Here is a 16,068-nt window from a genome sequence, read left to right on the forward strand (position 1 = left end):
TTCCCTCTCCTATGGCAAGCGAGAAAAGGGAAGGGGATTCTTGCTTTTGACCACATGGCTCATTGATGGGGAGGCAGAGAATATGTGGGATGATGATGAAGAGGCGAGGGTGAAACACCATAGGGAATTACTTACCATGAGGGAGTCTGGTCTCAGGGTTAAGGAACTTGTCATGGGATATGTGAGTTTGGTACTGGCGCCCACTACAACCTTGCTTTGTGCCTTATAGCTCCAGACCACAAAACATTTCCATGCTCCAAGGATGGAACGTGACAAGAAGATGATGCCAGAGGGAAAAATATATTTTATTGGAAAGATTATATTTCTAAGGAGCACAGTGGCTGCATACATGAAGTCTTACAGTGATACATAGATATCTTATTGTCAACTACTTACACACAACATACTCTAGAATTAGCCCCTTAGATGTCCCCCTGAGCATATCTTCTCATTTATTGGTGTCTGTTCCAATGACACACAAAAATTTAAAGGCAGCTTGATTTGCTGCTGTTTCATAGAATCATAGGATGGTCTGGGTTGGAAGAGGCTTTAAAGATCATTTAGTTCCACCCCCCTGCCGTGGCCTGGGACAACTTTCACTAGACCAGGGTGTTCAAAGTCCCATCCAACCTGGTCTTGAACACTTTCAGGGATGGGGCATCCACAGCTTCCCTGGGCAACCTGTGTCAGTGCCTCATTACATATGGCTATTGCAGACATGGGTGGCCATAAACCTCTCTTGCACATTCTGACAGGTAGTACTAAATAGTGAGACTGAAGACTTCAAAAACAGCCAGTGAGTCAAAGCACCCAAACACAATTCTCTTAAACTAGCCCAATTTTCAGCAAGGGGCTTTCTGAAAATCAGACCCTATAGGATTCTCTCAGAGTGGGCCCACACAAAGCTACAGCTAAAATCCTTCTCCAAAAACACAACTGAATTCTGTATGAATCTCTGAAATACAATGTAAACCAATTATTGTATGGCCAATGCAAAATTAGTTAGAAAGTAGCCTCTTCTTCCAACTTGTAGCAATTAATTTTAAAACCAAGAATCTTCATAATATAGTTGAAAATTTTCTAATTACATTGGTGATGAGTTTTAACTAATTAATTTTCCCACAGAAACTGAAGGTAGAACTCCTGCCAATTAAAACAGCATTCATCTAACTCAACTTCCAGCTGCTCCCAACAATCACACTCATAACTCCTAGGTGAGGTAATACCCGTTTCAATCTTTTAGAAAATGATCTTTAAAGATAAAACTTATTATTAAGTAATAAACCCACGATGATAAAGACGTATAATAAAGCACAGATGTTCAACCAGAATAAAATCTTCCTGTGCTCAGCTTGAACTGGTTTATGACCATATACTTTATAGCATACAAAACCCAAACAGAAAAGACTGAAACAGTATGGTACACCTGTACAGTGTCTCAAATGGGCACTTAGACCCCATCAAGAGAAACCCATGTGGGTTTTGAAACCATCTCCACCTCCCACCTGACATTTCACCTCTGGCTGGGCCAGCAGAATGATCTTTGATAAGATCCAAAAGTCTTATTCCTGCTCCTTCATCTCCCTGTACTACCCACTTTCTAGATGAAAGGCAACCTGGGGACAGTTTAGCATCACTTTTGGTAAAATACCCTACAAAAACTTGTACTGTTAGACTTATTATCACAAAAAGACTTCCAAATATATTAACGGAAAGTTTTGTGCTTGGATGTTCTTCTGGAGTCTCCCTCTAAATAAACTTCATGGTTGAGTTATAGGCACCTTCTCAATGTCTTTTCACAATAAAAACAGGACTGGATGAAGCAACATTAATAGCTGATACTCCAGTACGTACCGTGTCCTGTCATCTATCAACTCCAGGGCCATCAGCACTGCTGGGGTTTATAATCAAATCATAGTGAATAACAGACAAAGGAGCAAAAATTCTTCTTAATTTAAAATGTCATTAATTCCATTATAATTGTATTGACTGTAGTAAAGGTCTGCCACTTTTAAATGGTGCCCAAACACGTAATTCCCTGTGACAAGCATACATATACCGAAATAAAGATACGGAAGTAAACTGACACTAGTTCCATGTCAGGGAAGTGAAAATATCTGAAAGGCATTTCTACACAACATCTATTAAGATGACTCATAAATCCAGGGAACTTCAGGAAGGCTCCAGAAGTGAAGCAGATGACATGGCATGTCTCACTTCCTTCAAGGAGGAAACATTTACTGAAACCCTACACTGTCAAAGGTAGCTGCGAAAACAGCAATTAATGTTTTCAGCTGCATATGCCCAGCCAAAATAATTTTAAGGTCAAGCTTCATCCATCTTCATTTGTTTATAATTTTGCCAAGGTAACTGTGATTAATTTATCAAGTTTCAGGCTGAACTACTTTGGGGTCAGGGGAGATGGGAGGAAAAGAAAGGCTAATGCCAAGTCATGTGTCTCCCTTAGAAGCCTAAATAAATAACTGCTGGTGATGCAGAACAATACTGCATTTTAAAATAAACAAGAGACAAATCCCTGTAGCTGAAACAACCAAAACATAAGCTACTTCATCTCTTGGAAAGGAGCTGTCAATATGAACAATCACATGCAAAACCAGCTGAATTATACAAAAAAAACCCCTCACTGTACTCTTTACTTCTAGAAATACAGCAGAAGCAATACTTCCAGTTCCTGAAAAGAACAGCTGTAAGTTAGTCCAGGGGCAACCAAGGATGTCTAAAAATAAGCAAAGTTCTCATATCCAAAGACTTCCAGTTCTCTGAGCAAACAACAATTGCTCATACCCAAAGACAACATTGATAGTTCTGCAGGCTGCTTCAACAGGTACCAGGCCTGCTTTGCTAAATAAACACTTCAACAACAGAAGTATCTAGCAAATTCCCCATGGGAAGTTTCAAAACCAGAAGCCACCAGAAATGGTTGCAGGCATATCTGCTGCCCTCCAGGCACCCCTGTTTCCCAGCCAAAGGACTCGGGCACTCAGAAGCTGGTTCTCAGCTCCTTCCTGCACCACCTGGAGTGAGCTGAACTGCAGTATAACCTTGCTGCAATAAACCCCAGCTCCTGGCTCCCCGTACTGCCCCTGCACTCCCACGGTTCAGTACAACTGTACTGTTCACCTTCATGTGATGCCAGCTCTGACTTCTGCATCTTTAGAATATCAGCGTGCATGCAACATAAGGTAGCAGGTAAGCTTTGCTAACTAAAGCAACAATCCCCTTCTCAAATGTCTTCATACTTGGCTTCTGGGAAACTGGTTTGGTTATGAATTTGTTGGGTTCTAAGTACAACTGGGAAATACAGATCTCATCACAGCTGTAAAACCCACTGGTAAAGCTACACTACAGCTTTGCCTATGTATACAACAGTGTCCTCAATTCAATGCTTTAAAGTTCTTATAGTCCATTTCTGTCTTTTTCATACAAATAATATTTGCAAAACATTATTATAGCCTTGAAGCTAATAACTATTTTAGAGCAATTCCAGTACAATCAAAAGCTGTTACTGGCTGTTTATGGAACAGTGAATTAACCCCCACCAATACCTTTCAGGAATTCATAACCATAGTGCACAAAATGCACTTTGCAAGAGCTTGTTAATACGGTAAGTGTAAAAGCCGTCTTGATTCAGAAGACTGGCTTTCAAAGCAAACATGCTTAACCTGCAGTTTCAGTCATGGAAGAAATTACTCAATTAATTGCAGGCAACAAAAACAACAGGGTTATAACTAATGTACAGTAAATGCTCTGTGGGTGTAATGCAAGCTCATTTCCCAGTAGTGTACTCTCTTACATTCTAACACATTTCTTATCCCACTGCTGTAAAACTGTTTAAGAATGTTAAATTCACTTAAGATTTTTTTTTTCCCCACACACATCTGTTTTCTGGCAACGGATATTATTATTAACCCAGGCAGAGTTTTTCTCTTAAGAAGCATGTTTACAACACAGTAATTTGCAGCCCAGTATTTTTCATACTCTCTTCTAGACCAGACATCATCTTTTCCAAACTTAAAATCGAATATCAGAATTTATAAAGTTTTTGCCTGCACTAATGACATCCTTGCAATGACAAGAGAACACAGTGACAGGGCTCAGTGAATTCTCATCTGCTTCCAGGAATTCCAGCAGGCAAAGAGTAGCAAGAAGATCAAAAGCACAAGAAGACCCCACCAGTGTTGACTGCTCCCGTTCTGGCACTAAGGAAGAGACAGTGTAAAACACTAATAATAATTAAAGATAACGGAAAGAAAACTTACCCAAGCAGACAGTGATGCCTTCTTCTGTCATTCCTTCCATTCACGTAAAAGACATCTGTCAGTGATTTGATCTAGGCTCAATATCAGCATAGGGGTGATATTTGGAGTCGCTGCTTAGAGATTCTCAGGATGTGTTTATTGTGCACAGCTTACAAATAAAACACGGACAACTAACCGTGATAATAAAATATGCAGATGAAGATAAAAAGAATCCCCTTCTAGCACTTGCCAGGCAGTTCTCAGCAGGCACTAGGAATGTTCATAAACACGGATGCCTCCCATTTCCATTGAGGCCAATTCCTCAAACCCACTTCCCTCAAGCCTTGCGATATTTTCCTCATCCTAGCCCCCATGCGAGCGCATCTAATCCTCTTACCCCAAGAGCCACCCCCGACTCCCTCCCCAGCTTTATTTTATTTAAAACGATGCCTGCAACAGTGCGGGGCCGCCCGCCAGGTCACCCTCCCCCGGGACACCTGGGCGACCCTGACACATCACGTTAGGCGCAGCGGAGTGCCGGGTTAAGACGTAATCTCTCTCTCTCCCCCGGTTAAAGGATCCCAGGAATCCTCCCCCGCTATCTCGCCATGGCAACGGCAGCCAGCGGGAAGGCGGCGGGGCCGCCGCTTACGCAAGAGGAGCGCGCCCGGCCCTGCCGGCAGGCCGGGACCCCGCGGGAGAGCCCCGAGCAGCCTGCGGGCCCCGGGGCTCCCCGGGGCTCTTCAGTTTGGGGGTTTTGTTCGCCTTGGGGTGTGTAGCTTGGTTGGTTTGAGGGTTTTTATATTTTTTTTTTTTTTCGTTTTTCCTTCCCCTCTCCTTTTTTCCTTTCTTTTTTTTTTCCCTTTGCCTTTTTTTCTCTCCTTTCCCCCCCCCACCTATTTTACCTTTTTCTCTTTTCCTTTAATATTTTTTCTTTTCCCCTTTTTACTCCTTCCCCCCTTTTTCATTTTTGTCTTTTTTTAAAAAAAACTTTTTTCTTTTTTCATTTTTTTTCCATTTTTGTTTCTTTCCTTTTCCCCCTTTTTCATTTTGTTTTCCCTTTATTCTTGTTTCCCTTTTTTCTTTTTTCCCTTTGTACTCCTATTTTCTCCTTTTTCCTTCCCCCTTTTTCTCCCCAATTTTCTACTATTTTATTTCGTTTTCCTTCCCCCTCTTTTTTCTTGTTTCTCCCATTTTTATTCTTCCCCCCCTTTTTTTTCCTTCCTTTTTTTTCCCCTTCCCCCCGTTTTTATGGGATTGGTTTGTTGGTTTTTTCTTCCTTTCTTTTTTTTGCATTTCCGACAGCTAACCAAGAACCAGCTGGTGCAGATTTAACCCGCTCCAATCCCATCTCCCACCATGGAAAACTGACCACAGCAAAGCCGTTGGAGAACACGCAATTCTCATTCCTACTCATTCCGGGAACGGGCGCAGCAGAAAAAGGTTGCGTCTTTAAGTTCTTCAAATTAATAACCCTGGGAAGGGCAGAGAGCCGGCAGATGAAAGGCAAAGTGCAGACTTTGATCGGGCAATCGGAGCCACGGGGGCAGGCTCCCCAGCCCATGTGGAGCACCCCTGAAGGTCAGCCTGGACTGATCAGGTTGCAGCAAGAGAGCCATAGAAAGCAGGCCAAACGGAGGTGGAAAAATCTATACACCCCAATATCTGCCAAGAGATGAAAGAAAAGTTTGCCTCTGATGCTGGGATTTATGATTAAGGTAAATGAAGCCGTAATGTAACACTTGCCAAGATGCTTAGGTCTTCCTTCAGGAAAACACTTAAGCATGTGCTTAAACCCGTTACTATTCAGGGCAGCCCATAAGCATTTGCTGAAGGTTAAGCACAATGTTCTTACAGGGAGCCCTTAAGTACTGTGCTGATTAAGGTGGTTTTTTTTTTCTTCTAAATCCGAGCCACTGTGAACCACAAAATGAATTGCCCTCATTATATTTTAATATCATCTCTGTTTTCTTTCAAATTAAACCAGAAAATGCAAACAAAAAGTAAGTCTTATTTTACATTAAGAGGATAAAACCCAACATTACATTCTGTTGTGTTTTGTTTAATTTCTTCTCTTTAAGATAACAGGCTCCACAACACCATGCATCCCTGTGAATGAGCACCTTTCATGAGGAAGAAAGAGAGTACATGGAAAAGTGATTGCTTTGCTACTCCTAAACTCTTGAATTCCTTGATGTGCTGTTACAAGCCAGAAAGGATCACACAGCAATGCATACATACATATATATACTTTATCCACTAATCTCTTTCGAACCAAACCATAAAAAGGCTGTAAATGGTGAATACATTTCAGTTATTAAAGGTCGTGGATAAGACAGCTATTTATCAGTTCAAGTAAGGTCACTGTAACATCCACAGGCAGAGAGCTTTGCCTATTGCACAAATGACACTGCCTGCCCTTAATGCCACGAGAAACTTTTGACAAGCTAAGCATATGTAACAAGCCACGAACCTTACATATAGCCGCTACAGTTCATTAATGTTCAACAGGGAGGTATCATAGCTGAAAGGGGCTCAGTTTCTGTTTCACAGCACACTGCCTCTCCTCCGAGCTCTCCGCTGGTGATTTCTGACAAAGAAATTGTATCGCCGGTTGAAGAGGGGGAGCTCGCTAACTAGTGAATCGGATGTTGTGGCTCTTCCTGAAAACCTTTCTCCTTGCTGTCATTTAGGAATATTCTGCCCCGCATACTAAACTATTGGTTCCTTAAGTTTCTTTATACACATATAAAAAGAACCTTGGAAAATGTTTTTGCCAGTTTTAGACTTCCACTGGAGCTAAAAGCAGGGTCTTGGTTGAATTCTATAACATACAGTTTTGAAAGAAAACACTGTTACATAACTCTTCTTTTTCCCTTTCTGGGAGACAACCTTGGTAGGAGAGTTTGTGAGAAGCAGGCAAATCTCCTCTTGTACTTCTGGAGACAGATGGCAAAGTACCGGGGCAGAAGGTTACATTAAGGTCAAGGTGTTTCCCATTCTTATTAGCTATATCCAAATGCTATGGGGCAGGCAGGACAACCTTTACTGCATTCATCTCCAAGAAACTTTGCCTCTTCTCACTTGCAGTAATTTGCCCTGCTAAATGCTGAGCTAAAGGCAGTACCTTCTTGCTGGAAACCTTGTTATAAACAGGTAAGGACAAAGAAATAAAAAGTTATCTCAGATGTCTGTCCCTGTATGACCAATCTACCTTTCAGGAAATAAAGGTCTCACCATGCTCATATACTTTGTCATGGGAGTTGGACAAAAGAGATGAAGTTTGAAACCTTGATGCCACAACTGTTCTTACGTGCCTCACTCAGCTCTTCAAACAGGAAAGCAAACCCAAGAAGTAGTAGATCTTAGAGTAATTTAATAATTTAGGTTAGAAAATACCTCTAGGATCATTGAGTCCAACCACTAAGACAGTGCTACCACTGAACCATGTCCCCAACTGCCACATGTACATGTCTTTTTAATACCTCCAGGGATGGAGACTCAACCACTTCCCTAGGCTGCCTGTTGAAATGCTCAAGAACTCTTTCACTCTTTCATTAAAAAACAAACAAAAATCATCATAGAAACAATTAAGAGAAGGCCAGAATCATGCTGCAAAAAACCCCCGAAAGTGCATCCAGCTGCCCATGGATACTAAAATTACCCATAAAAAGTGCCTCCTTGGGAGAATGCTATAGGACTTCTGTTTAATCACATGAACAAAACCGGAGAAAAATTAGGTGTTCAAAGTCTTTCCCACTGTTCTCACAGCTTAAATACCTACGAGGACTAAATCAACAAAAGTACCATAAAGAAATTAGTAAGTAAACAGCTACAGTCTTCACTGCTGCACAGAGAAGCTCTTGAAACCAAAGAAAAAGAAAGATCAATATGAATGATCCTAACTCCAAATTTGTAAAACAAACCTAGAAGAAAACATCTCCTTACGTGAGATCATAGCAGAGCCCAAATGGCTTCAGGACAAAGCATATGTGAACCACTCTCTTCTGTGAAGGCTCAAAATTGGATGCTCAAGTGAACTACCAGTGAGTTTTCCCACAGAAGCAGGACCTTGAAGAGAGCATTTCTGCTGCCACCAGATTCCTTGCAATGACCTGGCAGCATGTGATTACCACGTGAGCTTATCTCTCCTCCCCCCAAAATAAGCACAAAATGAAGGTTTCTAACTGTTTTCAGTCATTATGGACTGGAGATCACTGCACCTGCATCTCCCTATTTTTACTGCCTTCTTGGAGGATTATTTTAACAGTCTATTAAGAAATTAACTAGTAATGAAAAAAAACCAGATAACAAACTGAAGATCTCCATTTTCTAAAGCTGAAATCCCAATCTCTTCCACTGGAGTGAAAGTCCAAGTGACGAAATAAACCTTGAACTTTGTTGCTTTACTCTTCATTTTTGGAACCGAAAGAGCACCTTGTCCCAGACACCACAATTTAGCAACTTCATCTGTATACATGTCCTCATGCCAGATGTCAAAAAGAGGGAGCAGAAAGCTTTAGCTAGCCGGTATCCAAACAAGAGCGTTCGTTTCCCCCGATCAACGTCACTGACTGGAATCGCACTTGTAAGGGACGCACGCCAGTGCAGTTACTGTCACACCACCGTGACCCAATTCCAGGCAGGCAGCTGTGCTCCCAACCCAGTGGTCTCCAAAAGTGGGTGTCGTGAGCAACAACCAGTCATCTAGATAAAAAATGAGGGGGAGAGTAAAAAGGAGGAGCTATTTAACACCAACACATTCAGCAGAACTCAGCCTGCACTATCCTGTTAGGTCTCCCAGTGGCCTCCAGAAGCAAGTCAGCAGGAGAGATGACAGAACAGCTTTGAACTGGAACTCCCTGGCAGAGGAAAGGGGGGTCATAAGGGCCACAGCCTTCTCAACTCCCAATTCTCCAAAGGAATAATGGGTACATTGTACATGTGTATTGGTTTTCTCTCTTAATCCAGCCATTTCAACTGTTCCTGAATGCTAAACTTCGTTTTATTGAAAAAAAAAAGGATAATAAAATCTGAGTATTCCCAATATACAGCTGTTACAAGACATCATGGCAGATATAGGTAAAGAGAATTATTTAAGTACTTTTTCCATTTTTAGCCAAGGTAATTCCAAATAATGAACAGGGGGAGGGGAGTTCACTATGCTATCTAGTGTTTATCCTAAGTCAGATTGCAAGATATGTTAGAAAAACATAGCACTTTGGAACCACTTTAAATATGATTGAATAGAAAGTCCTACCTGAGTTTGAAACAATCTTAACTAGTCTTTCCAGTGGTTTTGTCCTGTTACACTATGATTTAAACTAGGTATAATGCAATTTTGAATCATATTCAAACAAGGTACCTCAACCAATTTAAACTATATTTAGACCACAGTATTTTTATTACTAAAGAAACCTAACTGAGGAACAACATGCTTGGAACATCTGTCGCAGTGATTGAAAGAAGTCTACAATAGGAATAGCAAACAGTTATTTTCTTTTCTGAGATGCTGTCAATCTGTTGAAGAAAAGTATCAGTGAAGTAGATTGTTTCTAAGAGGTACCTCACTCTGGCCTGTCTTTTCCAAAACAAAGATGATTAAAATATCCCCTTGTTGCATAACCTTGTCTGCTTATTATTATCTGCTATCTCTGTATCAAGGGAAAAAACTCTTTGTCAAAGCTAGTAAGCATGTTACAGTGTTTTATGAAAAAAATAATTCATTTGCTTAAGTCTAAAAGCCTCCACCTAATGAAATTCAAATTTTAACATGTCTCAATTATTATTTACATTTAGATAATCAACCATATGACTCAGTGCAATCTCTAAGATACAGACCTCTAAGCAAGGCCGTCTGTCACACAGCGTGTTCTGCAGTGACGATCAGAGACGCAAGTATTTATGACACAACTTTGCAGTTACTTCTTGGAAGATGACAACAGAATGGCTGTTCACTCTCTGCTAATGCTGGTTCTCCAGGATGGATTTCTGTGTGGTGTTCCAAATCAGGGTTCTTCTCTACAACAAGTGCCTTGCCTGCCCAGAACACACAGAGGTGTGTTCCTCATGAAAGTGAAGAAGGAAGGAGTCTCTGGGCTCCCTCTGAGCCCTAAGTTAAAGGAAACAGAGATGTCAAACAGCAATGGAATGACTCATAAGATTCATTACAAGTTCTTGGTGTATCATTGTCACGGCTCCAACTGTGGGTAACTCGCAAACAGCACTCTTCTCACTGTCCTCAGGGTGCGGTTTCAATCGCGTTGCCCAGTGGCAGCCACACGCATCAATCTTCTGAACTAGGATCTATCGGGGCCCTTAAATCAGGCACACAGTACATGATCAAGAGTGGCCTGTTACTCCATATCACCCCATCTGACTGACAGCATCAGCACACAGCTAAGGCAGGCACATCTCTCTTGAGCTCTGATGGAATAAGCCTTGAGGCTCAGCTGGAAGAAGATAGTCTAGTAGGCTGCCAACATGAGGGCATAGATGCCTTTAATAACCAACAACAGCACTGCATGACACGAGGCAATGCAGCCTGAGATGGGCCAGAGGTGGCTGCGTTTACAGCGCCTGGGTGGTTCCTTTGTGCTCGGTGATAAACTGGGTTCAGGAGAGGCAACCATCACCATTACTGATGTTCTCAGACCAGCCTGGGGAAGAGCTTCTCATCAGGTCACAGCCCTGCCATGGAGCTGCTGGATATCACACTGGGGCTTTCAACCACAGCTGAGAACACCACTGGTTTTCTATCCAAAACAAGAAATTAATATGTGAAATGGTTTAGGAAATGTTGTCATAGAAATTAAGATGGGGACCTCAAAAAAGCAGAGAGGCAGTTTCTGAGCAGTGAATATGGATATGAAAGCTTTCTGAGAAACTTTAGTCTCAAATAGCTACGACAGAACCAAGTATCAGCACTCAAGAAGAAATTACTGAAAACTAGTGTAAGATGGGAGTGAAATGCCAAAAGCTTAAAGTTCTCTGCTGATTATTTGAAGAAAAAAACATCAAACAAGGACAGGCATACTTACATATTCAATGAAATAGTTTAAAATCCTATTTCCTTTTCATATGTAAATATTCATGTTAGCATACATTGTGTAAAAAAGATGCATAAGACATATATATATATAAAATACAGACTTGAAAGCAGAATTTATTTCTCTGCATACTGTTTTCTTGTAGATACAGGACACTACTTCAAAAGGGACTGCTACACAAAGGAATCATTGTTAACGTCCAACTTAAATTCCAGCATCAAAAGTATTTTGTGTACCAATCAAAAAAAAAAATCACAATTCAGCCACAATCAGGAGCACAATATGGGTTCTTTTCCAAAAAATTCAGGAAAAGCTGGTGGCTGTGTAACTCACCAGGGTGACCCCAAAATTTGTTTTATTGCACTTGGATCCACCCATGGCTCAAACCCTACTGTACCTTTACAAAAACCAAGAGATACAGATCCTGCCTTCCTGAAAGAAAAATTCATTTCCCCTTGCATCCACTCTCCAGGGGCATATTGGCTCTTTGCTCTTGCTCTTTTTACCCTTCCTTAAATTTCAACTGAGGGACTTTAGCAAAAGCTATCTATTTTTAACTGTTGGTGGAGAGGCCTGGATCTACATTTCCAGAGCAATAAAAAGGTAGGACAGAATTTTGTCTGTATGTAGCAGACAGGCAGTGCTCCTTTTTAACTATATATTTTAATGCTTTATATTAACACTATTTATTTAAATGCCATGGTTTTATTGTAGTATTAGTTATGCAGTAGAGCACCCATAGCTTTGTATAAGCATCTTTTTGAATTATTTAGAACAAAATAACACAGAAACAGCAGTTTCTCGTCATTTCTGTAAACTGTGCAACTAAAATTTTATCACAGATCACAGAACATCCTAAACAACAAATAAGGGAGTCACCAACGTGTGAGCCTTGAAAGATGAAACACAGGTCAATTCTACAGGTAGTTGTCCCTTTGTAGCAGTGCATATGCTCAAGGACAGAAGCATAGTAGTGTTACTAAGTGCACTCTTTTGTGGATTCAGCTGGTTAGTTTAAAAATAAATAAATAAATAAAAAACAAACAAAAACAAAAAAGCAAGCACAAACCCCTAACACAGACTGTAGCATAGATGGAAAAAATATGTTACATTAAACAATATATTTCAATTCAGTTTTTGCTCTTCTGGTTCAAAATAACCTAAGGTGAGAGACCTAAGGAGAAATAAAGCTCCCACATTCCCATATGATTGCAATCCAGTCCTTGGCCAAGTCGGTAATAGTTAGATCAGAAATTATAAAAGAATATAGCCAATATTTAACGACATGGTTTTGCAGCCACCATGGAGCACCCTTCTCTCCTGCTCCCAAATTCATCCCAGCCCATGGTTCATGCACAGCTCTGTGAGACCCTCCCCTTTCATGCTGAGGATGGAAGCAGCATGGGGTAGCAGGTTTTAGAGAGCTCCCTTCAGGCTAATGAGGAAATGTTGAAACGAACCAGGGTGCAGTCATAGCTGTGTGACTCTCCGAAAGAACGCATTTAGAAACAGATCCATAAACAAGGGGATTGCGCCTGTCAGTAGGGGCTTAAGACCCATAATCGGGATCAGACAACATAACGCAAAGCACGGCATTCGCCACAGCAGTTACTACACCTCTGTCCTTTTTCCAGCAACTTCTGCTGACTCAGGAGTACAGTACAAACTGCTGACATCCCTCCTGAGAGTGCTCAAGCATACTCCTTTGCACGCACACAAAATCAACAATGTGAATGTGGAAAGGGGTTTGAAGCAACAAGTATATGTCAAAGAACTTAAGAAAAAGAAAGTTCCACGCTCTAACCACCTCTCTTTTTTATAAATACTCATATTAAGTGCTACACTGAATAAAAGCAGCTGAACAAACAATCTTAGGATTACTGGAAAAAATAGTGCTGAAATTCTGCAGGATTTTAGCCCACTACAAAGACCCATGGTTTTTTGTCCAATCTGGAAGACAAATTGTTTCAATGAGTGAGGATTTCCCCTCTTTTCAGAAATCAAAACCTTGCTGTGCATGTGTAGCACATTCTAAATAACCAAAAGCATCACAGAACTTGCTCTGCATAGGTACCCACTCCCAACATCAGACAAGGAACTGTACCATTCAATACGTGGGATAAAAAGCCCCCACAAAAGTCTAAAGTACCATTTCTTGAAATGTACAAAATTACTATTGTTACAAGAACATGCATACACAAAAACCCAACTGAATTTATCTAACTGTTTATACAAAGATCACTTGAACTGAAATTTTTTCCACATGGAATATGAAAAGGTAACACCGAAAAGCAACTTGGGCTGCAAAGTGACAGACTTCAGCACGCACCAGGGCAAGCAGGCAAATGTTGGCAGTAATACTATTAAGAATACTGTCTTGCATATACAAGCAAAACATTTCTTTGGCAATCTCCTAGCCTCAAACACTTTATAACCTTGATACCCAAACTGAACTTCAGCACATTTTATGCCAAAATCCTTTTGGCATCTGTTTTAGTGACTGTGGAAAAAATATTCCACGTTTTGTCCTTTTTTTCCAGCGAAATATTTTTACAGTTTCCTTAATCAAGTAGTTTTCCTCTAAGCCATTGTCATTCCTGTTTTTATTTCATTATCCCATGCTAGCCTTACAAGCAGGTTTCTATCTTTCATCAACCGCCCAAATTGCACTCTCCCAGTTAAGCAGAAGTTCTGTGGAAGAGAGCTAGAGGTTACAGCACACAATAAGCTAGATAAGCATCAACAATATCACACTCTTGCAAAAAAAAGCAAATGTGCTGGAACAGCCAGCCAGCAAGGGAGGTCTGTGAGGAAAGCCTTCTGCTATACTCACCATTACTGGGATGTCAGCAGGAACATTTTGGTCAAATTTCACTACTGCATGAGATACGTAGACAAGTCAGAAGATATTCAGAGAAGAATAGAAAGATGATGAATTAAGTACCTAATATAAACAAAAGGAAACTGAAGGGAGACAAGGTAACAGTCTTCAATTCTTCAGAAGGAAGATGCAATGAGAAAATGAATGTATTCCCAAACTGCAAGAAGAAAGACTTTACCAAGACAGTGAGAAAACCTTTCTGAAAAGCACATGAATAGAATATATTTATATATATATATATATACAATATATATGTATACATCATATATGATATATATTGTATCTTTTTATTAGAATGAGAACATGTATCTATATGTACTATATAAAGAGATGCTAGCTGCTCTCAGAAATGACAAAGACTTGGCTGACCCTATCTTAGGGTAAGCAGGTTAGATCATTCCTTGCGGTCACACAGCCCTGTGATTCTGCCTGCAGACAAACCATCTTGCCCTTTTCCCAGCACCAAGTGCCCAATGAGGCCTGTGAGAGGACCACCCCCTTTATTTCAAAATACAGAAAGAGGAGAGACTTTAGTCTTGCTGTCCCTGGTAATCCTGGGTGAGGGCCGGCATAGGCTGCCCATCAACAGCAAGGCAGAATGATAAAAGATGATGTAGCCACGTAGAGTATTGCAAGTCACCTAAACTTCAATAAAAACCCAAAGTCCATGTAATCAGCTTCAGAGAGAATAAAAGCAGGGGTTTGCAGTTAGCTGCTAAGAGGCCTACAAATAAGAGAGGGCAAAAATCTACTGGAATGCTACCTTTCACTCCTTCATACTTTACTGGTACATGATGCATATTATTTGAGGACATCAGCTTCCCTGCACCTTGCTTCTATATAAAGTACATAGCTTTTTCCTCTCCTATGTGTGTATTTTGTCTACACAGGTTACTAGTACTTTGAGGTAAAAACTATTTTACTTATTTATACCATCCCTCAAAAACTAGGCACATCACTCATTTGATTTTAAGCACTGATCAGCCATCAGCTGTCCAAACAAGTTGCATCTGCCATCTCACTGTGATTTAGGTACAGCTACAAATTTGGGTTCAGACAAAGAAGTTATTTTTTCCCTGTTCTCCCAAGTTTCTTTTAGGTTTCCAGGGTAGGTTTTTTTATCTGTTCTTTCCCCCTTTCTTCTTCTCATCCCTCCTTCTCCCTTCCAAACTTTTCAGTTCTCCACTAGCTACTCTTCTCCACTGATGCTCTTAATTTCCTTTTGCCATGCCACAGGGTGGAAGGCAGCGGAAGCAAAGCAATGGGACAAACATATTGAGCTCCACTAAAATGGGAACACTCCTGGTGCCCCCCTCCTCCAAATACTTAAAAGCAAAGGTCTCCAACCATCACTGATCCATCAGAAATAACCGTACAGACTAATACTGAAACACCAAGGGCAACATCAGATTCTGCTCTCATATCAAGGCTGACTAAATCAAGACACATTTCACATACAGAGGGTGGAAAAAAGGAGAGCCTGAAGGACTGACTGAAGATAGAGGTACATATTTTGGCATATTCTTGCAGGTAACACAGAAGCATGCATGGAAATGTGACAGTTATAGTCACTCTATAGAAAAAGTGAAAAATTACTGTGATTTTAATCCAAATCAATTTCAGTCCTTGGGCTGGGAAAAAAAGGGTAAATGAAAACACTTAACAAAACTCTTGAAGAACAATGTCTTAAAAATGAGGGGACAGAAACCACATTGCTTTTACAGGACAAAGCAGAAGTCAGAGAACAACACAGGTGACTTCAAAATGGTTTGTGTTCTCCTGTCTTGGGACTGCTGTTGGGGTTGAAGGGGCCTTGGCCTGATCTGGACAGCTGCAGCCTGTCTGGTTTATGTCAACCATTGGTACGAACTGTTGTGTC

General features: G+C 40.8%; 1 protein-coding gene across 8 annotated transcripts in view; it reads right to left on the reverse strand.

Annotated features, from left to right (window-relative positions):
• Positions 1-16,068, reverse strand: part of HIVEP1 (HIVEP zinc finger 1) — a 131,859-nt gene that overhangs the window by 84,756 nt on the left and 31,035 nt on the right. Inside the window, exons 1-2 of one of the 8 annotated variants that reach the window (XM_051799128.1) lie at positions 4,657-4,852; positions 4,281-4,428 (exon numbers count right to left, since the gene is read on the reverse strand). The exons of 4 other annotated variants lie outside the window; for them this stretch is intronic. In XM_051799128.1, the coding sequence (XP_051655088.1) occupies positions 4,281-4,320 (40 nt within the window). In that variant the 5' untranslated portion in view covers positions 4,321-4,428; positions 4,657-4,852. Of the gene's footprint in view, positions 1-4,280; positions 4,429-4,656; positions 4,853-8,207; positions 14,452-16,068 lie in introns of those variants that run through there. 3 more of the 8 variants (XM_051799129.1, XM_051799133.1, XM_051799134.1) reach the window with 3 other exon arrangements.

Source organism: Manacus candei, unplaced genomic scaffold (assembly GCF_025592945.1).
Source record: "Manacus candei isolate 608988 ecotype Guabito, Panama unplaced genomic scaffold, ASM2559294v1 h1tg000049l, whole genome shotgun sequence".
Classification (NCBI taxonomy): domain Eukaryota; kingdom Metazoa; phylum Chordata; class Aves; order Passeriformes; family Pipridae; genus Manacus; species Manacus candei.